This window comes from Zosterops lateralis (genome assembly GCF_965231275.1).
Source record: "Zosterops lateralis genome assembly, chromosome: 9".
NCBI classification, from domain to species: domain Eukaryota; kingdom Metazoa; phylum Chordata; class Aves; order Passeriformes; family Zosteropidae; genus Zosterops; species Zosterops lateralis.
The window spans coordinates 8,689,414-8,712,272 of record NC_139769.1 but is presented as its reverse complement, the minus strand read 5'-3'; the positions used below and the strand labels follow the sequence as shown (position 1 = coordinate 8,712,272).

The window sequence follows — 22,859 nt, the reverse complement described above, 5'->3', positions numbered from 1 at the left end:
TTAATACAGATGAATCAAGGAAGAATGAAGTACACCGGGTTTATTAATGTTTCTTTAATTAGTAACAGAACAAATATGTTTGGACTTTGAGTATTTTACACAGAGGAAACTGGAATGATGTATCAGGTGTTTTTGTGTCCATTTTGCTCTGTTTTATTTCCATGTAAAAATATACATCTGGTACACAAGATTAAAAAAAATAGATTTTCACAATAAAATAAGTGCTTTGAGCACTAATAATTCACTTGTGCACTTTAATGTTGGCCTAAACATTTACATTTTCTAGCCACATCCCCTACCTACCCCAAAAGTGGGCAAACCCCAGACTATAAAGGTAATGTATGTCAGATATAGAAAATTTTCCCAGAAAAAGAGCAGGAAACAAAACATAACAATTCTGTGGCTCAGACAAATTGATTTTCACTCCCCCAAAGCAATAAAAAAGGAAAAATAAAAATATTTTTGTCAAAATAAAAATGGCACAGGGAACACAACATTAATTATCAGGCACTGCAAGCAGAAGGGGAGGAAATATTGAGATATGATACCTTTCAGGGGAGTAATGGCACAGACCAGGTAGTAATAGTATGCTTGCAGATGGTCAAAAAGATATAAGAATCACAGAATAAATTGGGTTGGAAGGGGACCTCAAGAACAGGGTAGAGGAAATGTCTCTTATGAGTCCCTCTTCACCTGCTGTAAAGTTGGGTAATGGAAAACCAACAGTTTCTACAACCAGCATTTGCCCATCTTGAGCCAAAACAACACATCAGGAAATGCTGACATGTTGAAAATATTGTTTTCTTGCAACAGTTTCTTTTCACCAGTTTTTGAGTCTTTCTCAGGTAGACTGTGCTGATCACATTGAATAGTGACCTAGTTCACCTCCTCAGTCATGGGGCCACTTGCCATCAGTCCAAGCAGTATTGGATGCATCTTAGAACATCATCAGATCCTCTCTTCCAAATGTGAAAAATCCCTTGAAGGGAAAAATGGTCCCTTAGGTAAAGCATGAATTAGAGCAGAAGGAGACATTCATAGCTCATGGTTAAAAGCAGCACATCAACAACTAACTATGTGAAGGCAGTGGGATGAAATGCCACCAGCACTGCAGGGCTGATCTCAGGTTGTTACCACAAACCCACTGCCTGTGGGAAAGGTAACAGGCACTACCTGCTAGCGAAGGTCACACCTGCTCAGAGGACAGAAATTGCTAATGAAATAGTTAGAGATCAATATAGCTGAGGACAAAACAAGAGGGAAGGTTGCTGAAAATTTGATGTCAGACATGGGATTGAGTCTTAGAAATCAGAGTGTGCAAAAGTAAACCAGACTTGCCTCATTCTCCAGTAAGTCAGTGGCTTTCTAAAACAGGAGCCATACAACAGAGATTGTGATCTATTAAAAGAAGAAAAATCTGTCCAGAGGTTCTTGGAAAACTTAGGATTCAGTTGAATCCTGACCTGAAGAGGCTCTTCTGCAGTGTTCATAGGTCAGTGAGCTGGAATGCCCAGAGCAAGTCCTGGGGAAGAGGTCTCCCACCACAGAGTGTCTTGTCCCACCGGGCTCTGAGTGAGCCAGCTGAGTTTGTCTGCCAGAAGACTTCAGTGGCAAATTCGTTCTGTCATTTCTTTCTGCATTGAAGGTGGGGAGAAAAGAAAGAAACAGTAAGTGCAAAAGACAGCTTTGAGTAGCATGACGTGTCAGGCAGTTTGGGAGGTGTCCAAAACCAACCCAGGGAAGCAACCGTGGGAGTCCTGGGGAGCCTTTTTCTAGTTCCCATGACAGCCCTCCTGGGAACTCAGCTGCCTCAGCAGCTCCATCCTGGCACTCTCCCCAGTCTCTGGGGCACAAGGCTATTTTGGCTGTGCCCTAGCCTTGAGAGCAGTCCAAGGAAAGAGCTTTGGCTGAGATGTTGAAAGATGAAGATCCTGCTCCTGGCTCAGCTGCAGAGCAGCCAGACAAGGTGATGCCACTCTCAGAGCCTCTCTTTGCAGCCTTAGGAGATGGGACATGGAGCTGCTCCCAGTTCTTGCTCCAGGAGCTGACTACAGCTCAGGCAGAGGACCTGTGGTTACAGCAAGGGATCCCACAGTCACACTGCAATGCAAATGAGTGCTAATAACAGGGACCACAGGAAACCTCCAGTGAGACCAAGTTATGTTTAGGATTACAGACTGTTTTCTTTAAGCAGAATGGCATCATGTCAGCTACATTAGGAAGGTGTTCAGCTTTCAGCTGGTGGAAGATGGTATTTGTCCTTGCCTTAAAAAGCTCAACTAGTATCTTTTAAATCCTGCAGTGAGAAAAGTGTGATTCTGGCTGATTGGATTCATGGCTTGTGAATCTGTGTGCCCACAGATCCCCTCATGCACCCCAAAGGAAGGTTTGCACATTAAAAGGTACTCCTAAAATAGACTGGAAGTAGGACTGGTCCATGGAGAAGGAAGAATGCAACTCTGAAAAAAGAAGAACTAGGAAAGGAGGATGACCCTTGAGTAACCCTGTAAAAGGCCCTTTAGTTATATGACTAAGGGAGACAGAAGCAGCAAATTGATCTTCAGTGCTGAGAACTTTGTTTTTCAAATCCATCAGGAACAGTGGCAAAGAGAGGGTTTTTCTGTAGGAGTAACATGCAAAATCTCAGTGCAGAATCTGGCCATCAAATGAAAAGTTTGCCACAAAATCACATTGCTAACAGGAAATGTTTGCAAACATCTTGGAAGGAAGAGGGTGAGAGGACTATGCACATCCTCTTGCAACAGCATTGCACCCACTACAGTAGCACAGCACCAGGCACAAAGGCAGCCATGAACAGGAGGGACTGCAGTGACCAGTGGGCTGATAAGTACCAGTGAGCTCCTCAGGCCAGCCCCAAAGGTCCAAGGCATTCCTCACATTTAGAAAATCCCCACAGCTCTACCTGAGTGTGTAACCAGCTGGAGCCCTGTCAGCTCTGCAGCCCAGCACCACGAGCTGCCCTTGTAGGAAGGAAGTGCATGGCTTCTCTCCAGCTCCATGTTCCTTATTTACTGAGAGAGGGAATCATGGCCTTTTGCTAGTTCTGCCGTACAAAGGATCTCATTCTCAGTTCCCAACATTTGCTGCTAAGAAATCACAGCCCACAGAAGCTTGACAAAAGGGAAATTCAATCAGCAAAGAGAGATTCAGACAGAGGAAAGCTTAGAATTCTGTCATGGGATTCATGGGGACTAACTCAATGCAAGTTGGGACAGTTGTCTAGGCTGATGAGGCAGCCTGGTTGCAGGACACTCATACACACCTAAAGCAACTCACTGCCTAAGGGAAGGAGGCCCTTCCTCCTCCCCAGTTCCTCCTCTCCACCCTGTGGCTGGGTCTGCTTGAGGCCTGGATGGCAGGCAATGAGACACAGATAGACAGGTGCAAATGTGTCTCATTTCCTTGTAGTTTTACAGTGGTTGCATCACAGGGAAAGCATCTGTTCACTTGAGATTTATGTAGACCCATCAATCATCTCATGTTGCATGTGAGTCACTGGCATTGAAAGCCTATTTAGCAAAGTCAGCCTCTGCTTTGGCTCCTAGTTGTTAATTATTCACATTAGCAAGCAGCAGTCTAAGGGGATGACACTGTTATGGACTGTGTAGCAATGCTGGAGAGGTTTGTCATGAGGAACACTGACAGAGGACAGACTGATGCTGAGCTGCCGTTTTCTGGAGCTGAGGGCTTTTGTGAAAAATGTGTTACAATTGAATTCTACAAAACAATTTAATTTGATACTGTTGTCATTCAGGTCTTCCCTGATTACATCATCATCTTTCCATCCCCCTAAATCATGATTAGAACAGATAGACAGAAAACTGACTGAGACAAATGAAAGCAGAGGAGTAAAGTGCTTAGCGCTTAGGGGCAGGGGCATGTCCCATCCCCCACCTCCAGATCCTAAGCAAGCAGCTGGGACTCTGCTCAGCTCTTTCTTAGATTATATCCTCTTGGTCTTTCCTGACTCTCTACTGCTGGATATGGGGTTTTCTGCAACCCAGCCCTTATCATAGCATGCAAACTGCTAGGTTTCCTATTAATTCTTTCCCCACTGTATTATGTCCTCCCTAGGTCAGACTACACTCAACCTTGTCTGTGACAAATTTGCTTCTCTTACATAGCAAGCTATGTGCATGTTCTAGTTTATGAGCCTTGGGCTGTCTGGCCTCTGCCTCCCACAAATCCTGCTGTTGTCAAGGTCTCTCACCTTCTGCCTGGCTAATTGCTTCCCAAGGGAGGCTGTAGGGAAATCCATTGAGGCCTCTCCAGCATGGCCTGGACAGTTATTGTCTGAAGCTGTGTGTCCTATCAGGGCTTGCCTTCCCTGCAGTCTCAGTGTAATTCACACTAGGATCTCAAGCAGGGAATGCAAAAAGGAAAACTGTGGAGAAGAGACTTTGGCTCAAATCTGCCTCCTGAAAGCCATGTGGGCATAACTGTCTGGAAACACTCTGATGTGCAAATTGCATTAGAACTACCAAGTCACTATGAGGACACGACCCTGTGGTGGCCCTAAGGGTATGGAAGTTCAATTCACACACATGACAACAGAGGCAAAGATTAAGAAATAATCAATGGTTTCCTTGGTGCTGCTGGGAGTTTCTCTCTCAGAGCACTAAGGCTGATGGTTCCAGGACAGAAAACATGACTGTATGTCTGAGGTAGGGTGGCCAAAATAGTCCAGAGAGAGTCAGCACTGCTCGGAGTCCAGCCCCAACCCGAACCTGTGTCCAGCCCACACCACTCACCCTCCACCTCCCCATCCCAGGGCCATCCTTACCAAAGGCTCCAGCTCCCGGTGGTCAATGAGGCTAAACTCCCTGATGAAATAGTAAAAGTGCTTGTAGCAGGTGTTGACGTGAGCCTCAGCACCCATGTTGATGATGCTGTCAAAGTGGTGGATGTAGACATGGACAAAGACACGGAAGAGGCGGGTGAGGATCTTAGTGCAAACTTGCTGGAACTGCTTGGGGAAGGGAACACCTGAAAAGCAGAAGCAAATTGGAAGCCATTTGAATATTTCCAATAAAAAATCAAGTTAGCATTTAAATATCTGTGTCATGCTTGACAGGCAGTCATAGATGACAAGGAAGGACAGCCTTGGCTAATGCCAGCAGTGACACTGGGGCAGTGTGCCACTGAGCTCTTCCCATGTATTCCCTCATTGCCCAGGTAGCAATTTCACACAGGCATGGGCTCAGGATTTGGACAGTTGCCTTAGGAGAGAAAATTCCTCATACATTTAATGAGGCCACAACTCTGCACATCTGGGTCAATCCAGAGCAATCTGGCAGAAGATCCTTCTGCCCTCTGCCTTTCCCCTACAAGCCTGCACAGGCACAACATAAGTCAAATTGTATTTACCCAGGTCCATGAACAAAGCCAAACCATGTCCCACCAGAAAATATACCTTCCTCTCAACCCAAAACTGTGGCTTATATTGTTTCCCTTCCTCCTCACACCCTCAAATATCACTTCTGATGCATCAGAATAAATGAGTAGGGTTTCTACCTTTTTCCTGATCCTTATTTTAATAAAATGTCTCATTAAACTCAAGAAGAAAAGCACCCATCTTAATGATATTTCGGTTGTAATTTCATTGTGCCTGTATAATCCTCATAAGATGGGACCTACCACATCTGGCTCTATATTTTCAGCTTTGTCCCGCACAAGGACACAGTGTGGGGTATTTCCATCCTTTTCAAAATACACTGCTATCACAGTGAAAATCTCAGGGTGTGATACCATCAGTGCCAGCAACCTTGGGGTAAATCTCTAAAGGAAATGTGGCTTTGAAACACTAAACTTTTTGGCTTGGGGTTTTTTTTGGTGAGGAGGAGAATGAAACAACTGGTATTTGTTTTCCTGAAGCTTCCTCCTCTCCTGAGAGCAATTCAATGCAAATACACACAGAACAAAATAAAAACCTCCCTTCCCACGGTTGTACCAGCCTCCTCCCTTAGCTTCTTATTAATGCAGCACATAACTCCTTGAAAATCCTTCCAAACAAACTCTGCTCAACCATGGCCAGCTCACACATTTTGTGCACAGGAAAAGCATCAGCAAATCTCTTAGCTAAAAAAATTAAAAATGGTAATTTTATCTTTGAATCTTTCTCACCAGCCTTGCTAGGCAATTAAAGCTGTTTTTTTTCCCAAAGGCTCCTGGCAGTTTTGTTTCCCAGCAGCAGTGCCGAGCCCCTCTCCTCTGTGGGTGGTAACGCAAAGGTTCCGTCATTCCAATATCACGTGTGGACCCTGTTTTTCAATCACCAGGGTTGGGCAGGTGTTGGGTTTGGAACTCATAAAATAAAATTATTTTTGGTCTAAGCAGAGTCACCCTGAGCACTGCCCAGTCTACCTTTCCTGCATGCACAGTGTTTGAGCAGAGGGCAGGGCTGAAGTTCTGTGCTCGTGCCACATCTGGATGTCCCAGCCACCACTTGGAGAAGGACACAGATTTTGGCTCAGCATCACACAGAGAGGTGGTTTTGAGACTGATTTGTGGCCACTGCTCTGCATAACCACGAGCACACTGCAGCCTCAGGGCTGCTCCTGCAGCAGGGACCTCAGCATGACCTGTTTCACTGCCAGCTCTGACAGATGCCATTAGGACTTTTCAGGAAAGGTGCTCGCATTGGGCAAAGTACAACCAGGCTGTTCCTATGCCAATACCTTAAAGATGTGACTGGAGATCTGTTTCTGCCCAGCACCCTTGGCTACAGATCTCTCCTTGCCTGTTAGTCTGACACAAGTAGAGAACAGAGAGCTCTCCAGGTTCCCCTGCAACCAGGAGGGACGCGGTGCTTTATCAATGGCTTCATTTGAGCTTTCTGCACTGAGTGAGGATTTGCTGAGCAAATAAAAGCTGGAATCACCCAGCTGGGGATTCAGACATGCCATTAGGGTGGCCCCTGCAGACCAGCTTTGAAGAACTGGTTAAGAAACATTTTTTTTAAAATAAAGCTCATCACAGCAAATAATTGCTGGTGAATGCTCATTTCTGGGCAGTGGCTGGGGAATACACACTGTTCTGGACAGCTTGTCATGTCCCTGGGACCAGAGGCAGCTGGGATCTCAGTAAGTACCCAGGAGCAGGCAGGAAGGCACTTGGCTGTCTTCAGTTTGTCACCCATCCCAGTCACCAACTGCCTCCCCAGTCAAAGCAGGCAGTGAGGGAGAAATCCGACCTGACCATCACCGGGAATTTATTGCCAAACTGCAAAGAGTGACAGTGAAGGAAAGCAGCAACCCTCAACCCAGTCCTGAGCTGAGAAAAAAATAAGCTCAGAGAGTGAACAGCAGATCAAACAGATCTCAGGCTCCCAGGGCCGGCAGCATCTATGGTGCAGATCCTGCTGTCAGATGGGCCACCTCCAGACATGGCAGATGGTGACAAGTGGCTTTCCACAGCTTTTGTCCTGAGGTTAGCCAGGAATTGTCTTGTCTTATACATCTGTCACCAGCAAGTCCTCATGGACATGCTGGCAGCTGAGAGACTTAGAGAAGACACACCTCCAGCTACATTCTGGGTTCTCTGAAAGCAGCTTTTGCATCAGGGAACAGAGATTTAGCTTAAATCACAGAATCAAAGAATAATTTGAATTACAAAGAATTCTTAAAGGTTAGCTAATTAAAATCTCATGGTCATCAACAATTATGGGAGTTGTTTAACTTCTAAACCTAACGATGTATGGAAAGATACCATCGCGCTGCCAGGACCTCCAAGCTCACTTCTGGGCTACTCAACCACTGTGTTTCACACAAACCAGGAGCATCGGAAGCTCCCGGGAGCTGACGCTGAGCTGCCCTTCTTTGTGACCATCACCAGGTGTCAGTGTGTGGCTGTCCCCTCCGGGCACGGCCAGGCTGTGGTGGCGGCCGCCTGTCACTAATGGATTTCTACAGGTCCCATGTCAGGATACACCCCTCACTATGGTCCTTTGGGATCACTCGGGTCCGGCTCTGCCTCTCTCTCCCTGCGACACCCCTCACGCTTGCAGGGAGGCACAGCTGGGTCCTGCTTCCTTTCCTCTCCCCGTGCTGCAGCCACGTCTGTGTCCTGTGCCAGGACCCTCGATACAGGCTAGAGATGCTTGACTGGACCCTGCATCTGGCACAGGGCTCTGTGCCAGCTCTTCAAAGCACTTCCCCTCGGGAAGGAAGCAGGGCGGATATCTGATATGCAGATTGCCTCTGCCAGCAGTGCCTGGCTGCTGATCTCCAGAGAAACCCACAGCAGCCCCAGCAGGCACTGGCCATGCTGGTGGGGATCTGGGGAAACACCCCATCCCCGTGCCCAGAGCTGAAAGAAAAGGGCTCTGCAGCAAAGGCTGCATGTGAGAGCAGCAGAAGGATCCGGCATAACCCCGGCTTGCCCTGGGTCAGCACTGCTGGCGCAGCAGCGGATGTCCAGCAGACAACACATGTGACATCCTCTCCTGCACGAGAGGGGACACAGCCAGGGCAGGCTGTGCCTTCTCCCTGCAGCCAGGCACACGCTGCAGCCAGCACGTCCCAGCCAGGGGAAACCCCCTGGACAGGGACCTCTGGCCACACTCTGGCGCCTCTCCTGCCCTTGCGGGTGCTCAGCTTTACCCTGAGCAGCCAAACTCGCTGCACTGCCGCCAGAGCTGTCCTGGCTGCTGCCAGGGGTCACTGCGACAGCGAGAGCAGAGCGACGGGGCAGCTGCTCCCCTCAGGGCTCCCACCTCCCTGCCAGGCTGGGCCAGGCAGATCAGCCTCACAGCCAGCAGAGAGAGACCCCATCAGTGGCCAATGCACCGATAAATGGCATTTGGGAGTGGGGCAGTGGTGGCCCTTGCTTAGGGGATAGGGGAATACAGCTGAGGAACAGGACAATCTATCAGTTGCTGACAAGGGGACTTGCTCCATCTCGAAGGTGGCACATGGTGGCACAAACCAGGGACAGGAGCAGATGGATGAGACTGAGGGATGAGTCTAGTGGGACAGACCCTGCGTGGCTGAGATGTCCTCTTAGCAGAAATACAGCAGGCCAGGGGAAAGTCAGGATGGACCTCCAAGTTTGACAAACCACCCCAACAGAGTGACGCTGCTTGGGATTGCTTCACCCTCCCCAGCCCTGCACATCTGCAGGGACCAAAAAACACCATCCTAGTTCATCCCGTTGATGGTGGTCTAACTGCCCCAGGGGGACAGCAGAACACGACAAAACTCACCTGGGCTGATTTAAAAGCATTGAAATTACCTTTACATTTAATTCCCTGGTGCTCACCATCCAGCAACCTTGGAGAAAGCAGCATCAAGCCTACAGTCTGGCAGGCGGCAGCCACCCTCTGATTCTTCCTGCATGATGTTTAGTTTAGATATTAGGAAGAATTTCTGCTCCAAGCCAAAGCAAAAGCTGTTAAGTACAGCAGGTACAATTTCACTCCAAGCAGAGTGACTCACAGCCCTGGCACCTTTAGTTTGTCTTGGATGTTTTCGCTTGAAAATCCCAATATACGATTTAAAGCTCCAAGGAATCTGTTTTCCCCACTCTGTGCTGATTGCTTCAACACATGAGGAAACCATGTGTAAAAGGAAATGAAAATGAGAGGTGACAAAGTGCCTGTGCTTAGGGTAAGGGACTGCCAAAGGGTCCTGGATCTTTCCTGCCATCTCCTATCCCCAACACTTGTGCACCAGCCAATTTAATTTTTTCATGATGAATCAGTACTGGGAAGCGATTTTGCTTCTTGGCAGTTGTATTTCTTTTCCTCTGCAAATGCAGTAATTCAGTGAACTTCGTGATGAATTGTTGTTGTTATTTCTCAATTTCATTTTGGCCACCGTGGTGTTCAGTGATTCATTTTCTCTAAAAATAAGTCTTTAAAGCCCTGTTTAAAACTAATGGCATGATGGCAGCTGCAAGCTGGTGTGGTATTAATTTGGGGAGAAAAAAAGCAGGAGAAAAAAACCCCACCAAATTATGTTAAAAAGAGCCAGCTGAGAGAACATCAATAATTAGCTGAATTCTGAACATTTTTCTCCTGTTGTTATGGCAAGAAAGTATCAGATAATTTCACACCAGGTTTTCTCTGGTTTTTATAGTTGTTATGGGACTATGCTTGAGTGACAGGCTAGAGTTTTGAAAAGCTTTCCAAGAACTGTTACAAAACCTCCTGTGGCCGGTGCTCTGTGGAGCCGCAGGCAGATCTGGCAGAGAGCGCGAGGTGTTTCCGGTGCTGGGGCTGCTCCAAACCTGTGTCTGCACTCAGTTAACAACAGGGAGGGTTCAGCAGCCACCATGGTGCTGATGGAGGACACCTGGCCTTGTGCAACCAGCAGCCTGACGCTGGGCTGGCCAGTGCAGACACAGCCATGGACCCTGGAAACCCCATCCAATCATCCTGCTGCCCAGCAGCAGCTCCCTGAGACCAGGCACCACAGGGCAGAACGATTACTGGGAGGAGAGGATATTTTCCAGGTGACAATTTGTTCATGTGGCCACTCACTGAATAAATCTACTGATATAGTTTTACCAGCTGGTGAAAGTACACCTGCAGAATCATTTATTCTTCTCCCTGCATGGGAAAAATGCTTACTTTCCATTTAAATGTATTTTTCAGGACAGCTACATTGGTTGGAAGGATGGAAACAAAGCACTAGCGCACACCAAATGATGTGGGTTGTCTGGGAAAGCTGCTGCTTCTGTAGATTTATAGCCATTAGGCTGACATAGCTCACACCATGCAGGGATTTGTCTCATCTTAACTGGCTGACAAACAGGTTCCCATTCCAGAGAGAGGATTAGACAGTGGGATGGAGCCCTGCAGGTAGATTTTCCTGGGCAAGGGGGAGACACAGTATTTCCCCCAACCCTTGCTGTGGTATGCAGGGGGCTTGGCAGCTCCCCCAGATTTGCTAATAATCTCTACCATAGGCATTTTCTACTGGTGCCACCCGAGGGCTGCAGTCCTGCTGGTTAACTCTGCCAGGTCACAAACTGTCTGCTGGTGTGGGGCTCCCTTCCTGCCATGTCAGATGCCAGCTGTCCCCCTGCCCTCACTGCAGAGCTGGCAAGAGCTCTGCATCACACAGCATGGCTAAACCAAAGGTGTTTGTCACTCTGCCCCCCTCCCACCTCTGACATGTGCTGAAGGAGCAGATGCTTTAATGTGCAAATCAGCCCAGCTCTGCTCTGGTCACTGGAGCTGTGACCATTTACCCCAGCCAAAGTCTCCCCTGTGATGCCTAAGGACCCTGTGAGCCCATAAGTTAGTGAACCATCTCTGCATATTTCTAGCTGGGCCCCTCACCCCGGGGTGAAAGATTCCCCCTCTCTGACCCATGAGATACCTATCAACTGTCAGGAGCCTACCAGCAAGCCCTGATGAATCATGTGCTGCTTCAGGCTGTGTAGCTCTTGGGTGGAGGAGGATGCTGAGGTTAACCTCCCACAATGTTTGTGAGTGTGGGGAACACTTGCTGTTTCTAAGAAAAACAAATTCAAAAAAGAGAAAAGTCTGTTTTGTCTGCAGTCAGGTGGCCTTAGCCAGGGAAATCTTTGTGCTGGGGCAGCTTTACTGCACATGGCAAAGAGGGGCCAGGAGGAAAAGCTGAGATGCACAAAGCTCATTAAACATCAGCTGAGATAGTGGACAGCTCTGCCCAGGGACCTCTCCAGCACAAGCAGGAGTGAAACAAATCTTCATGCTAAATTCCATCTCTGCTGCAAACATTCAAGAGTCTCACCGCAACTCCAAAGCTTAACATTTGTAATTTCCCCTCTTCACCTCATCAAGCTCCTTTCCTCTCCTTAAAACATCTCCTCTGTGTCCTCTCAGTGCCTCATTCCCATTGTCCTGGGTCTTTTCCCAAGGGCTTGCACTTTAGGAGAGAGATTAGGCACCACTGTTTGGTCACTCTGGCCACTGTCCCTGAGCCCCACATCCTGGCCAGCCTCCTCTGTCATCCAGTGCATTTCCCTTCAGCCAAACATTCTATCTTCTGAAATGGCAGAGCTGCCAAGCAATTACCCAGTGAACAAGGCAGGCCAGTGAAAGGCAGATAATTGGGGACACACTGATGACAAAGTGTCACTAGCTCCCTCCTCCCCCAACAGCCTTTCATGTGTTTTAGAGTGCAACCTCAGCCTGAGTTCCCTTTCACTTGTGTGAGGCCAAAACCACCAAGACACAGAGACCGAAGTCATTCGGGGGACACAAGGGTCCCCACAACAAAAGGGCTTGGAAAAACGACCCCAGAAACAGCCTTGGAAGAGAAAAAAATGGATTGGACCCATGTTCACCTACAGTCATCCTGGATCTCACCCAGAACTGTCCCCAAACTGAAACGAAAGGAGAACTGGAAATTAGAGGCACCAGCCATCCCTCCCCACATCAGGATGTGCTACAACTCAGAGGGAGAAGTGCCAGAAATGAGGTGAAAGCCACCAGAACCAAGACTGTATTAGGCTTTTGCACCTCAGAGAGAGATGTGGGAGGGCAGAGGGTGCTGCAATGCCCCTCCCATGGCTGCCTGCTTTTTGAGGTGTTAATACTCCCTGTACACCTTTACTCCCCAGAGCAGTGTCAAGCAGCTTCACATCCCAAATCCCACCTGAAAGGCATGAAATTGGACCAAGACACTCCTTTCTGGATGGAGAGAAAACAGAGCAAATCCACATCTGCACCTCTGCTTTTAATGGCATGCAGATTCTTCTCCTTGAGGACAAGCCACCTCAGAAAGAGGAACATGCACCCTGCTCCCTGTGGCTGCTGTCTCACCCCTCAGCAGCAACAAGTCTGTGCATCCAGAATGAACAGGGACTTTGCTGTCCCCAGCAGAGCTGGGACTGCTGGCCCAGAGTATTCTGCACAGACACTGTCAGCCAGCCACACTTCCAGCCCTCTCTGTTCACTGGAGTGCACAGGTACCACTGTGCCCAGGAGGGAAAGATGCCTCCATAGCACAGCAAATGCCCCCAGGGAATCCCAGGGACTGCCTCTCCCACATACACCCCAAAGGCACCCTGCCTGTCCTCCAGCATGAGGAGTTGGCACTGTGTCACCCTGCCTGCCTCAGACTGCCAGTGAGGGGAAGAAGGCAATGAGTGCCTGCTGGTCTTGGTTTCAGGGACTTGTCCCGCCCTAAGTCCAGGCAAAGCCAGAGCAGCCAGATCAGATCAGGGATCTGGGGGAGTCACTCCATCCCAAAGCCAAAATAGTTTGGCACAACCAGGCTGCAGGCACTGCCTCCCCTCTTGCTTGCAGAGACCCATGACCCCTCTTAGACTCCAAGGGCCAGAGACTTTCCTTAAAAAGATACACAACTACATGTACAGCATAGCCAAATGAGGCTACAACAGTGAGTAATGCCAGTAATCCCACACAGACCATTTTCTTCAATGTTTCCCAGCATATTAATGAAAATCTTGATCATAAGCTGCACTGATTTCATACAGCTCTGTCTGCTTGGCAAACAGAAAAAGGTCAAGCAGACTTGCAAAGCTATGCCTTTCCCCTCCTAAACTCCTTGAATCTTTTTTTACATTCAAGTAGCTTCATGTTCCATCTAAAAAACAACTTCTCCAGGGCATGACCTGAGACTCTGGAAGCCCCATTAGCTCCAACCCTTGAACTCATCTCCCCAAATGACAAAAAGCAGCTAAGTAGCAGCTAACATCAGCCTTGGCAGCTGCTGAGCATTACAGGTCAGCAGCAGAGGGGTTAGTTTGAAAGCTGTGTTGCCTTTGGCAGCTGTTGAAAGCTCCTAAGGCCAAACGTTTTGAAGAGGTGTATTATACACCCTGGGCCTTGGCAGTGGTAAGGCCACATCCTGAGGATAAGCATCTCTGCTCAAGCAGTGCCTCAGCTCCAATGCAAGATGTGAGGTATAATCAGGGGTGAGACAGAAAGGGGCTGAGGAATGAAGCAGCGAGGGTTGGATCTTGGGACCATGAATCTACATGGAAAACCAGAAAGAAATTTAGTTGATTAGTTGAGAGAAAAGCAGGGATGTGATGACCACCTCTAACCAGCCCTGCAGCTCAACCTCTGGAGGAAAGGCAAGGAAGCTAATGACCTACCAGCCTTCATTTCTCACAAATACAGAGTAAGTTCAAGCACAGAAAAGGAGAACACTGCGTTCCACATCCCCTAGTAGTAGGATGAGAAATCCCAAACTCAGTTTGGAGCAAAAGGGTGTGGGACAGACACTGAGAAACGCCTGGAACAGGAAATGCCACAATACTTGGAATCACAAAGTTCATCAATACCAACCCTGAGGTGCACCAGCAGCTTGGGAACTCACACCAGTTACAGTTCCAGCTTTCCTGCAGGGAACCAGAGCACACTCACCTATCCTGGTGGGGAAGATGTCCTCGTTGTTAATGAGCATCTCAATCCAGTCCATCAGCATGCACATGTACTGTGGGGCCGACAGCTTGGTCGGCTTCTTGTACTTGCTGTCATCCTGCCACCTGTACTCATACTTGAGCCCCCCAGACATGATGGGGCAGCTCCTCTCCGTGCAGAATTCCGACATGGTGCCATAGATGAGGTTGATGCGGTTGAAGAAGTCCACCACGTGCACGGCGATCCAGTCATTGATGCTCTCACCAGGAGGCAGCTGCACCACTGCCTTCAGGTCCAGCCCAGACTTGAGGGAGGCCTGGGCTTTCTTGTACAGCTCAAAGCGCTGCGTGCCCGGCTCAAACTTCTTCCGGGGACGGAAGGTTTTGTCTTTGTTGAAGACTTGCTTGAGACACAGGGCCATCATGAGCAGGGCCAGCCAGGGTGAGGGCAGAGGCTCAGAGCAACATGAAACCCAGGGCTGGGATCTTCAGGGATGGAGGTTTCTGGGAGGAGAAGGAGACACATTTCAGCCACACATGAAGATAGCTGCTTGTGTGGACACACATGCAGGGGTTGGCACCAGAATGCTGACTGACCCCACTGCTCTGACAGTACATGGGGACACAGATTTGGAGTGAGCTTCTGGCCCCTTCACACCCACCAGGGTGACCTGGAGCAGCTGCTGCCACCTCACACAGCAGCTCCGGTCACTGGAGAGGGTAAGCCCTGCCACATGTGCCCCATGCAGGGCCTGATGGCAGACAGAGCCCTTCCTCCCTCCTGAGCACCCCAGGAGCTCACCAGGCTCCAGCCAACCTCTTCCCTCCAGGCTTTTACCAACAAGTGCTGCAATAAAGTGAGAGCCATGATATCAGCAGAGTTCACCAGTTCAGGCAGTCCCACTCTGGTGGTCTTTTCCTCTCCTGGCAAAAGGGAAGCATCTCTTTCCCAGGGACTTGTCAGTACAAATAACTCCTGACCCTGCAGCAGCAGCTGGCAAGAGAGGCCCTGGGGACCACGCTGCGAGTGCAGCTGGCTGCTGGTTCACACAGCCCCAGCACCAGGATCAATGGGAAAAGGGGGGATTATTTTTGTTGTTCTGCCTGGTGTGTTTGTCCAAGAAAACAAAACCCACATCCGAAGAAGGAAAACGCAGCCCAGCACAGCAGAACAACATTGCCAGGATGCCGCCAGCTCTCCCGGCGTGCACACAATGCACACAGCAGCCCATGGGGTGGTGGAGCTGATGCTCCGGGTGACTCCAGGGCTCAGCAAAGTGCTGAGCTCACCCCTTCCTGCCCAAGATTAGCAGCACAAATGAGGGCTGTATTTTCCTTTTCCTCCCTGAAATCCAGTGGAAATCCCATCCGCCCAAGGCTGTCCTGGACGGGCTGAAATTGTGCATTTTTTTACCTGCATTAATTGCAAGTGGTGGTAATGTGAGACCAAGGCCTCCTGGTGCTTAATTCCTTGCTGAGGTTTAGGGAAGAGAAAGTCCTCCAATAGCCTCCCCCCAGATGGGAAGAGATGGAGAAGCAGTTAAGAAAAAGGAAGGAAAATATTTATGGAAAAGGGAAGTGACTGACCCAAAGTCACAAGCAGGAGGGAATGGCACAAACCTTGGATGAACATTCATCATTAAAAAGGCAACTTTAGCCAAAAGCTTGCTTATTTAAATTCCATTTTCTAAACTCAGTCCTGAGCCTGAGGCAGGTCCTATTTTGTGATCAGCTAAACATCTCTCAAGTGAAACCTTTTGCTCCCCTTAAGGCTCACCCCGGGGTCATCACTGGGAGGCAGTAGGAAATAGTGATCATCCCAATGCCTGCAGGATCTGCCTGGCAGGGATTTCTGCACTGCAGGCAGCATGTGTAATACCCTGTATGGATGGGTGGGAAGCCCAGCACAAATGCCATTAGTGCACAACCACGGCCTTTCCCACAGGCTGGAGCCAGTGCTTTGCCACCCTTACACAGCTCCCAGCACAGTGGTACCAAACCCCAGCATGCTCTGCTGTACTCAGGTACAAAACCCCCTGTGTTTTTAGGTGCTTTCTGCCCCACAGAGGGAGTCACAGCCATCACACAACCTTATGCAGTATGACTTCAACACCAGGGTATCTGCAGACCTTCCTCATTTCTTGTGGCTGGGTGGGATTTTAATGGCCACATCCCTGTCACCGCCATTTATTGCCTCAGGGCAATGACTGGGGGATGTTTCTTAGATGCTTTTTTCTTCCCCTGCTCCAAGCAACTGGCTTCAACCATGGCAAAGAGCTTGTTTCCCACTTCAAAAAAAGAGCACGATCTCTCCAAAATGCCAGCTGATGAAGCCAGCATGATGGCATGACTCCTCTCTGTCCCTTGGGAATGGCCTGTGCTACAGCAGTCCTTATGGATCCCGTGGGAGGCCAGGGGACTCTGGGCACAGTGAGGCTCTAAAGACAAGCCCTTATCCAGAGCTTCCTGGATTCCACATATTCAAGCACATCCTGTTGATAACACCTCTAAAAAAAACCTTCTGGGGAGTTTGCTAACACATAACGCTTTCAAAAATATGTATGCATACATACATATATATTTATATATAACCACTGCAACAGGGATCCTAATTTAGTAATTTAGGAAGTGCTGGGATGTGCTCAGGATGAGGCACTTGGCAGGCTTTGCCCGTAGTGCAAAGTAGGAATGATGGGGCTGAGCAGTGTCTGGCCCTGCAGCCACATTTCCCTGGAATTTCAGCAAGGGAAGTCATGCCAACAGACACTTCTCTGCATCACCATTTCTGCTGGCCTTGGCTGCATCTGCTCTGCTTCAGGAGCTGTTGCTGTTTGCAGACTCTTCCATGCAGAGACTGGGTTGTTCCATGGTGATGAGGAGCCACCCTGGCAGATGACATCCCATCAAACATGCCACTGGCACGGGCTGACAGCAATGAAATCAGTTCTCTTTCAGTGCCTCACACTGCAAGTCCTCAGCAAGTATTGAGCCACTGACTGGGAAATAAACATCTCATCTGCTGAAGCCAGACCTGTAGCTCGTCTACAACTTCATCCCTGCATCATCCACAGCTGGATCTCTGTGTTACCCTGCAAGCTGCTCTCACTCATCAGGCAGGTGGGAATGTGCTTCATGGTTCAGCATCATCTGAATAAAACACTAGTTAAAAAAAAGCAACAAAACTGCCAAACATATGCAGGCGTTTTCCTGCCATGCATCTGTTTGAGTGGGAATTGGAGAGTAAAACCCATTGCTGCCCAAGTGCTCAGAGCTGACCTGTCCCTGAGCCTGCAGGATGCCAGCACAGCACCACAGCCTCTCTGCTCTCCAGGCAGTGGTTTTCTTTTCAGGATCCTCATCATCACCACCACCAAATCACCAAGTCATTAAAAGACCTTGTTAATCTTTACTGGAGAAAATGTTCTCCAGAAATCACATTTAACACAAAGCCAAAAATACATCCTGGGATTTATGACCTGAAGAAGCAGAGAGAGGCACTGAGCCAAAGAACACATTTGTTCTCTGCCTCGCTTCAGAGCTTTCACTGCCCAAAGAGATCCATGTAGAGGGAAGATGGGAGCAGTGGTGGCCAGGACCAGGACATGACATCTCAGGTCTGGCCCTTGCAGATGAGATGGGATGCACCAGCTTGGAGCAAACAGGCTTTGCAAAGTCACCAGTGCCTCCAATTCCCCTCAGGCACAGACTCAGCACCCACTCGTTTTTTGGAAAGAAAAGCAAAATCCTTTGTGAATGGACCCAGACACATCCTGAGTCTAACTGGTGGAAAAGGGCCTCAGCCAATGCAAAATCAGATTTTCCCAGTTTCCACCTTTATGCATCCGACCTCATTGGTGCTCTTCCATCATTGACCAAGTATTTGGGGCAGATCCATGTAAAGAAATGGAAAATGGGAGATCTTCCAAGGTTTATGGTGCAAAGTTCAGCTGAGTCTGATGTTCAGGGCTGCCGTGTTCCTAGAAATCATGCTGTGGTCCACTGGGGCTTGGGGTGGGGCAGGAGACCCATCCAAGTCCTAATTGCTGCTCAGACTGCCTGTTTTGGGAAATCCTAAGGGTGCAGTGCTATCCAACAAGCTTAGACAGCAACTTCCTACAACATGACCGTACAGGTCCCGCCCCAGCCGGCAGCGCCATGGCAGCAGCCTGCAGCTCTCTGCCCTCAGTTCCCACATGCAAAATCAAAGCTTTTCCAAGAGGAACCTTGGCAAAGGCTGCAAACCCTCTTCCCTATGCCACAGTTCCCATCACAGGGTGGTGCTGGCACTCTGGAGGGTCACAAATCCCTTTCTGAAGCATCTGCAAATCCCCAAACTCCACTTGGGAGGGGACAAGGAGCGAAGCAGGTGGAGCTGGAGACTTGCCCAGATGTCACCCTGTGTCCCCACAGAGGATGATTGGAAGAGGATAAGCAAAGCTTCTGGGAGGAAAGAGACTGACAAATTTCCCATGGGACATCCATGCCCTTAAGTGCTCACCCCCCATCCATGCTCCCAAAATAGCCTTGGCCGTGAGGAGCTTGGCTACAAACCCAGCTGAGTGGCCACAAATCCCATCTCTGGCCATGAAGGCTGCTGGGCTGCAGTCCTGCCCCTGTTGCTGCTGGCTTCAGTCCTGCTGCTGGTTTTAAAAGAAGCAGCAAAAGCAAAACTCAGTGGGGTTTAGCAAGAACCAAAAAAGCACAGGGTTAAGCTGTGCAAGGACAAGGGAGAACTGCTGCTGGGGAGGTAGCAGGCACAGACGTGAAAAACTGATGTCCTAGATTGCTGGCAAGTCCAGAGATGAAAGGAAATGAACTGGATCAGAGAGATGCAAGTTCAGGGTCAGACTTAGCTGCTAATTTCAGGTTTGAGGGTTGGTTTTCTTTTTTATTTAAACTAGCTTTCTTTCTTTCTTTCTTTCTTTCTTTCTTTCTTTCTTTCTTTCTCTTATGATTTGAAAACCATAGAGGAACACAACAAGACAAAGGCTTTGTTGTAAATTAAAAACAACTCTGAAAGGTCTGTTTAGAGACAACAAAACAAAAGGGCAGAGCGGGCAGAGCTGTGGGAGAGTGGCTTCCTCCTCACAGTCCTGCAGGCATGGGGGGCAAGGTCACCAAAGAAAACCTCTGGTTTTGTCCCTAAATAAGCTTTAGTCATAAACTCAGCAGGAAGAATCAGACAGATGCACTGCCAGGCTCCGGGATGATGGTCACAGTGCTGGTCTCTGGCTCCCTGCCTCAGTGTCCCCAGTTTAAAACTGATCTCGCTCCCCAGGCTCCCTTTATATTAAGGGCTGCAACAGCAAAGGCTTCAGGGGGAAAAGTGTTTTGCAAGTGTCTCTGGGGAGCACTAACAACCGTGAAGGGTAAGGAGAGAGGAAAGCTCTGACACCAGCACCCCCATGGCTCCAGTGCCAAGTGCATCCTCCCTGGATCCATCCCGAGACAGTGACACACTGGCAGAAGCATCTGCTTGGAAACTGCTGCATTAACAGCACACTCCAACCCCTGTGGGCAGTGCAACCACTGGGGAGCACAACGAGGGGTCCAGCACTGTGGGCAACCTGCAGGGAGATCCCAGCTCCCACTGCTTTGGGAAGAGGCCAAGGAGGCAGAGCACAGACCTGTCCAGCTCCAGGCACCTTAGAGCAAAGTGCAGGTTAATTACCACCAGCTCTGCACATCCCCCTCAGGCTTCCCCAGGGGATCTTGCCTTTGGGGCACCCAAATATCTACTGCTTCTCTGCTTTAGGGGATTCCCTTCTCCCCACCACGGGTGGTGTAAAAGTCCCACCCAGTCCCATCCCAGATGGAGGAGAAGGAGAGCATCAGCTCAGACTCCATGTGCCAGAGCCCTGAGACAGACAGACAGACAGCCTCCAGATGGACAGTCTGCCCAGAAACCTGCTGGCCCCAGCTGGCTTTTCACTGCTCTAGGAAGCCTCACTGCCTGGCTGAGGAGTCAGCAGCCCTGTCCTGAGCTTCCCCTCAAGCCCAAAAGAAGTCCAGATGCAGTTTGGTGTCCAGCCTGTCCCAGAGCATCTCTGCAACCAAGGCTGCTTCTTGGGATTAATGCTCCAAAGATTTCTCCCAAGCAACCCTGAACAGCAGACACTGCAGCCCCGACCCAGGGAGGGACTGTGGGCAAATGCTGCTTCCAGGAAACGGAAGATATTCTCTCTTTTGACAAGCCTTTCCAGCCTTGTAATCATCTAAGGAAGGAGGGGCTGCAAAAGGAGGGTGCTGGGGAGCAGAATCCTGGGGCACTGGCCCCACTCCCTCTGCTTCCTGCTGGAGCCAAGCCCCAGCTGGGCTGTCCGTGAGAAACGGGGTTATTGGCTGCTGATCCCAAATATAACCTAAACGATAGAAAATTCCAGGAAACGAGCCAGGACGAAATGCTGGGCGGGGGATCAAGGCCCAGCACATGGGCTGGGGGAGCTTCAGAGAAGCCCTGGGCTCTCAGCAGCGTCTCCCTGGTGCCAAACCTTCCTTGTGCAAACTCCCCTGGTGCTGCAGAGACCCATGAGAGCATCCATGAGCACAGATCCCTGGAGCAGAGCAGGACTCAGCCCCCCACACTCCAGCTGGGGACAGCTGCCAGCGGGAAGCTGTGCTGGTGCTTCCCCCAACTCACATGGTGCTTGGAAATCCCCAGCTCGTGAGAAACGGACCTGGATGGCTTCCAGGAATGAGACTGTTTACACCCGCCCTACAGATGTCCCCTGCTGTCCCCCTGCTCTGTCCTGCCCTCTGCCTCACCACCAGGAGGGCAGCAGCTCTCTGGACCAGAGGCACCAATAAGGTTTTTCCCAGATCACACAAGACACCTCCAAGCAGAAAAGCAAATCAGCATCTCTCCGGGTTAGAGGCAGCATGTCCCGCTCATCTTAGGCGATACTCAGTGGGGCTGGGGGCTTTTGGGGGTACCTCATTCCGGGGAGCTGAGATCTCACTGCTGCTACCAGTAACTTGCTGCGAGCCCTGAAAAGAAGCGTCCAGTGGCCTCGGTGATGTCCAACAGCTCTGGTTCAGTCCCAAGGGTGATTACTCTGTTGTCAGAGCCGTAATTCCAAACGCAGGGAGCTCCAGGCCTGCGAGCTCAAGGAAGAAGACGAGAGGAGATAAACCAGCTGCGGAAAGCCCATCTCCGCCGCCTGCTCTCACCCAGTTCCTCCGCCCACAACTTTCCGCCCTGTCTCCGACACCGGCAAAGCCGCTGCCGGGGCTGTCCCGTTCGGGAAACGCGTGTGCTGCCGTCCCCTGCCTGTCCCCTGCCTGTCCCCTGCCTGTCCCCTGCCCCTGCCTGTCCCCTGCCTGTCCCCTGCCTGTCCCCTGCCCCTGCCTGTCCCCTGCCTGTCCCCTGCCTGTCCCCTGCCTGTCCCCTGCCTGTCCCCTGCCTCCGAGAGACCCCCATTCCCTGCTCACCGCCGCCCATCGGCACGGATCCGTGCCCAGCACCCCCAAACAGGCTCCCTGGGATTTACACACTGGCTGCCGAGCCGGGACACCCCAGAGGAAGGGGAAGAGCCTTCTGCAGGCGTCCACGGCCCGGCTGGGCGAAGAATTGCTCTTTCCATGGCTAATGCCAGCCCAGGTCTTGGCCATCTCTTGCTGGAAACACCCAGGAACACCCTCAGGGGTGCGGCGCTGACTTTTTACCTCCCAGGACTCACCTCATCCCCAGGCGCGGCGGCTTCCAGTCTCAAATCCCTCCGCTGCACTTTCTGCTCTCATTCAGGAAAAAGATTAAAAAAAAAAAAAATTAAGAAGATACGAAGTCCAAGCCAGGCTCTCTTTCGGGACTATTGGCAGTTTGGGGATCTCAGCAGCGACAGCGGCAGGGAGAACTGCCTCGCTCCAGCGCTCAGGGGGGTTTCGTTAGAGAACCCGGGGCCGAGGGATTTTCTCTGGTCAGTGATGTCACATCCTGACCCTGCCGGCAGCTCCAGCTGTCCCTGGAAAACCCGCCTGGCCGCGGGTCTGCCGGCCCCCGCCATCCCCCGCCGCGGGCTCAGGCTCATGGGTGGGCACTCACTGACACCCACCCCCGCACCATTCATTCCTGGAGGCTGAGATCCTTCTTGGCGTGCAGTGCCCCGCCGCTGCCTGGCTCTGGCTTTCACAGGACAGCGGGGAGCTGGGGAAAGGAGATGAAATCCCGGAGCGTTTTCCCCTCCTCCCCCCATCTTTTCACAGTCCCTTCATCCTTCCCCGCTCTGCACACACACACACAAAAAACCAGTCGGGGGTTTCCATGCCAGGCCAAGCTGGACGCCATCCAAAATAGAAATGCCGGAGAGGGGAAAAGAAAGAAAAAACTTTCTCTGCACAGAGCACTTACTTTTCCGTCTCTGTCGGAGGTGGGGTGGGTTCTGAAGCGCGCTGCGGTATTTAAATCCTGTTCAGCAGAGGCAAGCCTGAGCCAGCACGCTCGGCGCCGGCAGGAGCGGCCAGGCAGCGTGGGATGGCTTGGCAGGAGCCGGGAGCTGCTCTGGGGTCAGAGTCCTGCG

The 22,859-nt window shown here is 50.3% G+C and overlaps 1 protein-coding gene across 4 annotated transcripts; it reads right to left on the bottom strand.

Annotated features, from left to right (window-relative positions):
- Window positions 1–39: 39 nt before the first annotated feature.
- On the bottom strand, window positions 40–22,717 carry MOB3C (MOB kinase activator 3C). 4 transcript variants are annotated; one of them, XM_083868144.1, is made up of 6 exons: window positions 22,691–22,717; window positions 22,023–22,073; window positions 21,277–21,447; window positions 14,348–14,847; window positions 4,805–5,007; window positions 40–1,634 (listed from the first exon to the last, which is right to left on the bottom strand). In XM_083868144.1, exons 4-6 carry the CDS (start codon window positions 14,766–14,768, stop codon window positions 1,605–1,607), a joined length of 654 nt encoding a protein of 217 aa, XP_083724270.1. In that variant the 5' UTR covers window positions 14,769–14,847; window positions 21,277–21,447; window positions 22,023–22,073; window positions 22,691–22,717; the 3' UTR covers window positions 40–1,604. The 4 variants fall into 4 exon arrangements, with proteins under 4 accessions (XP_083724270.1, XP_083724271.1, XP_083724268.1 ...); XM_083868145.1 differs by lacking the exon at window positions 22,691–22,717 and adding an exon at window positions 22,395–22,503; XM_083868142.1 differs by lacking the exon at window positions 22,691–22,717 and having other exon boundaries at window positions 22,023–22,416.
- Window positions 22,718–22,859: the final 142 nt, after the last annotated feature.

Bases quoted from the DNA above. Each gene is read 5' to 3' on its own strand.
- MOB3C (XM_083868144.1), bottom strand. From the start codon at position 14,768: ATGATGGCCCTGTGTCTCAAGCAAGTCTTCAACAAAGACAAAACCTTC. The intron at 5,008-14,347 runs GTGAGTGTGCTC...TCTGCTTTTCAG, and splicing joins CATCTTCCCCACCAGGATAG to GTGTTCCCTTCCCCAAGCAG. The intron at 1,635-4,804 runs GTAAGGATGGCC...CCTTCAATGCAG, and splicing joins ACCGGGAGCTGGAGCCTTTG to AAAGAAATGACAGAACGAAT.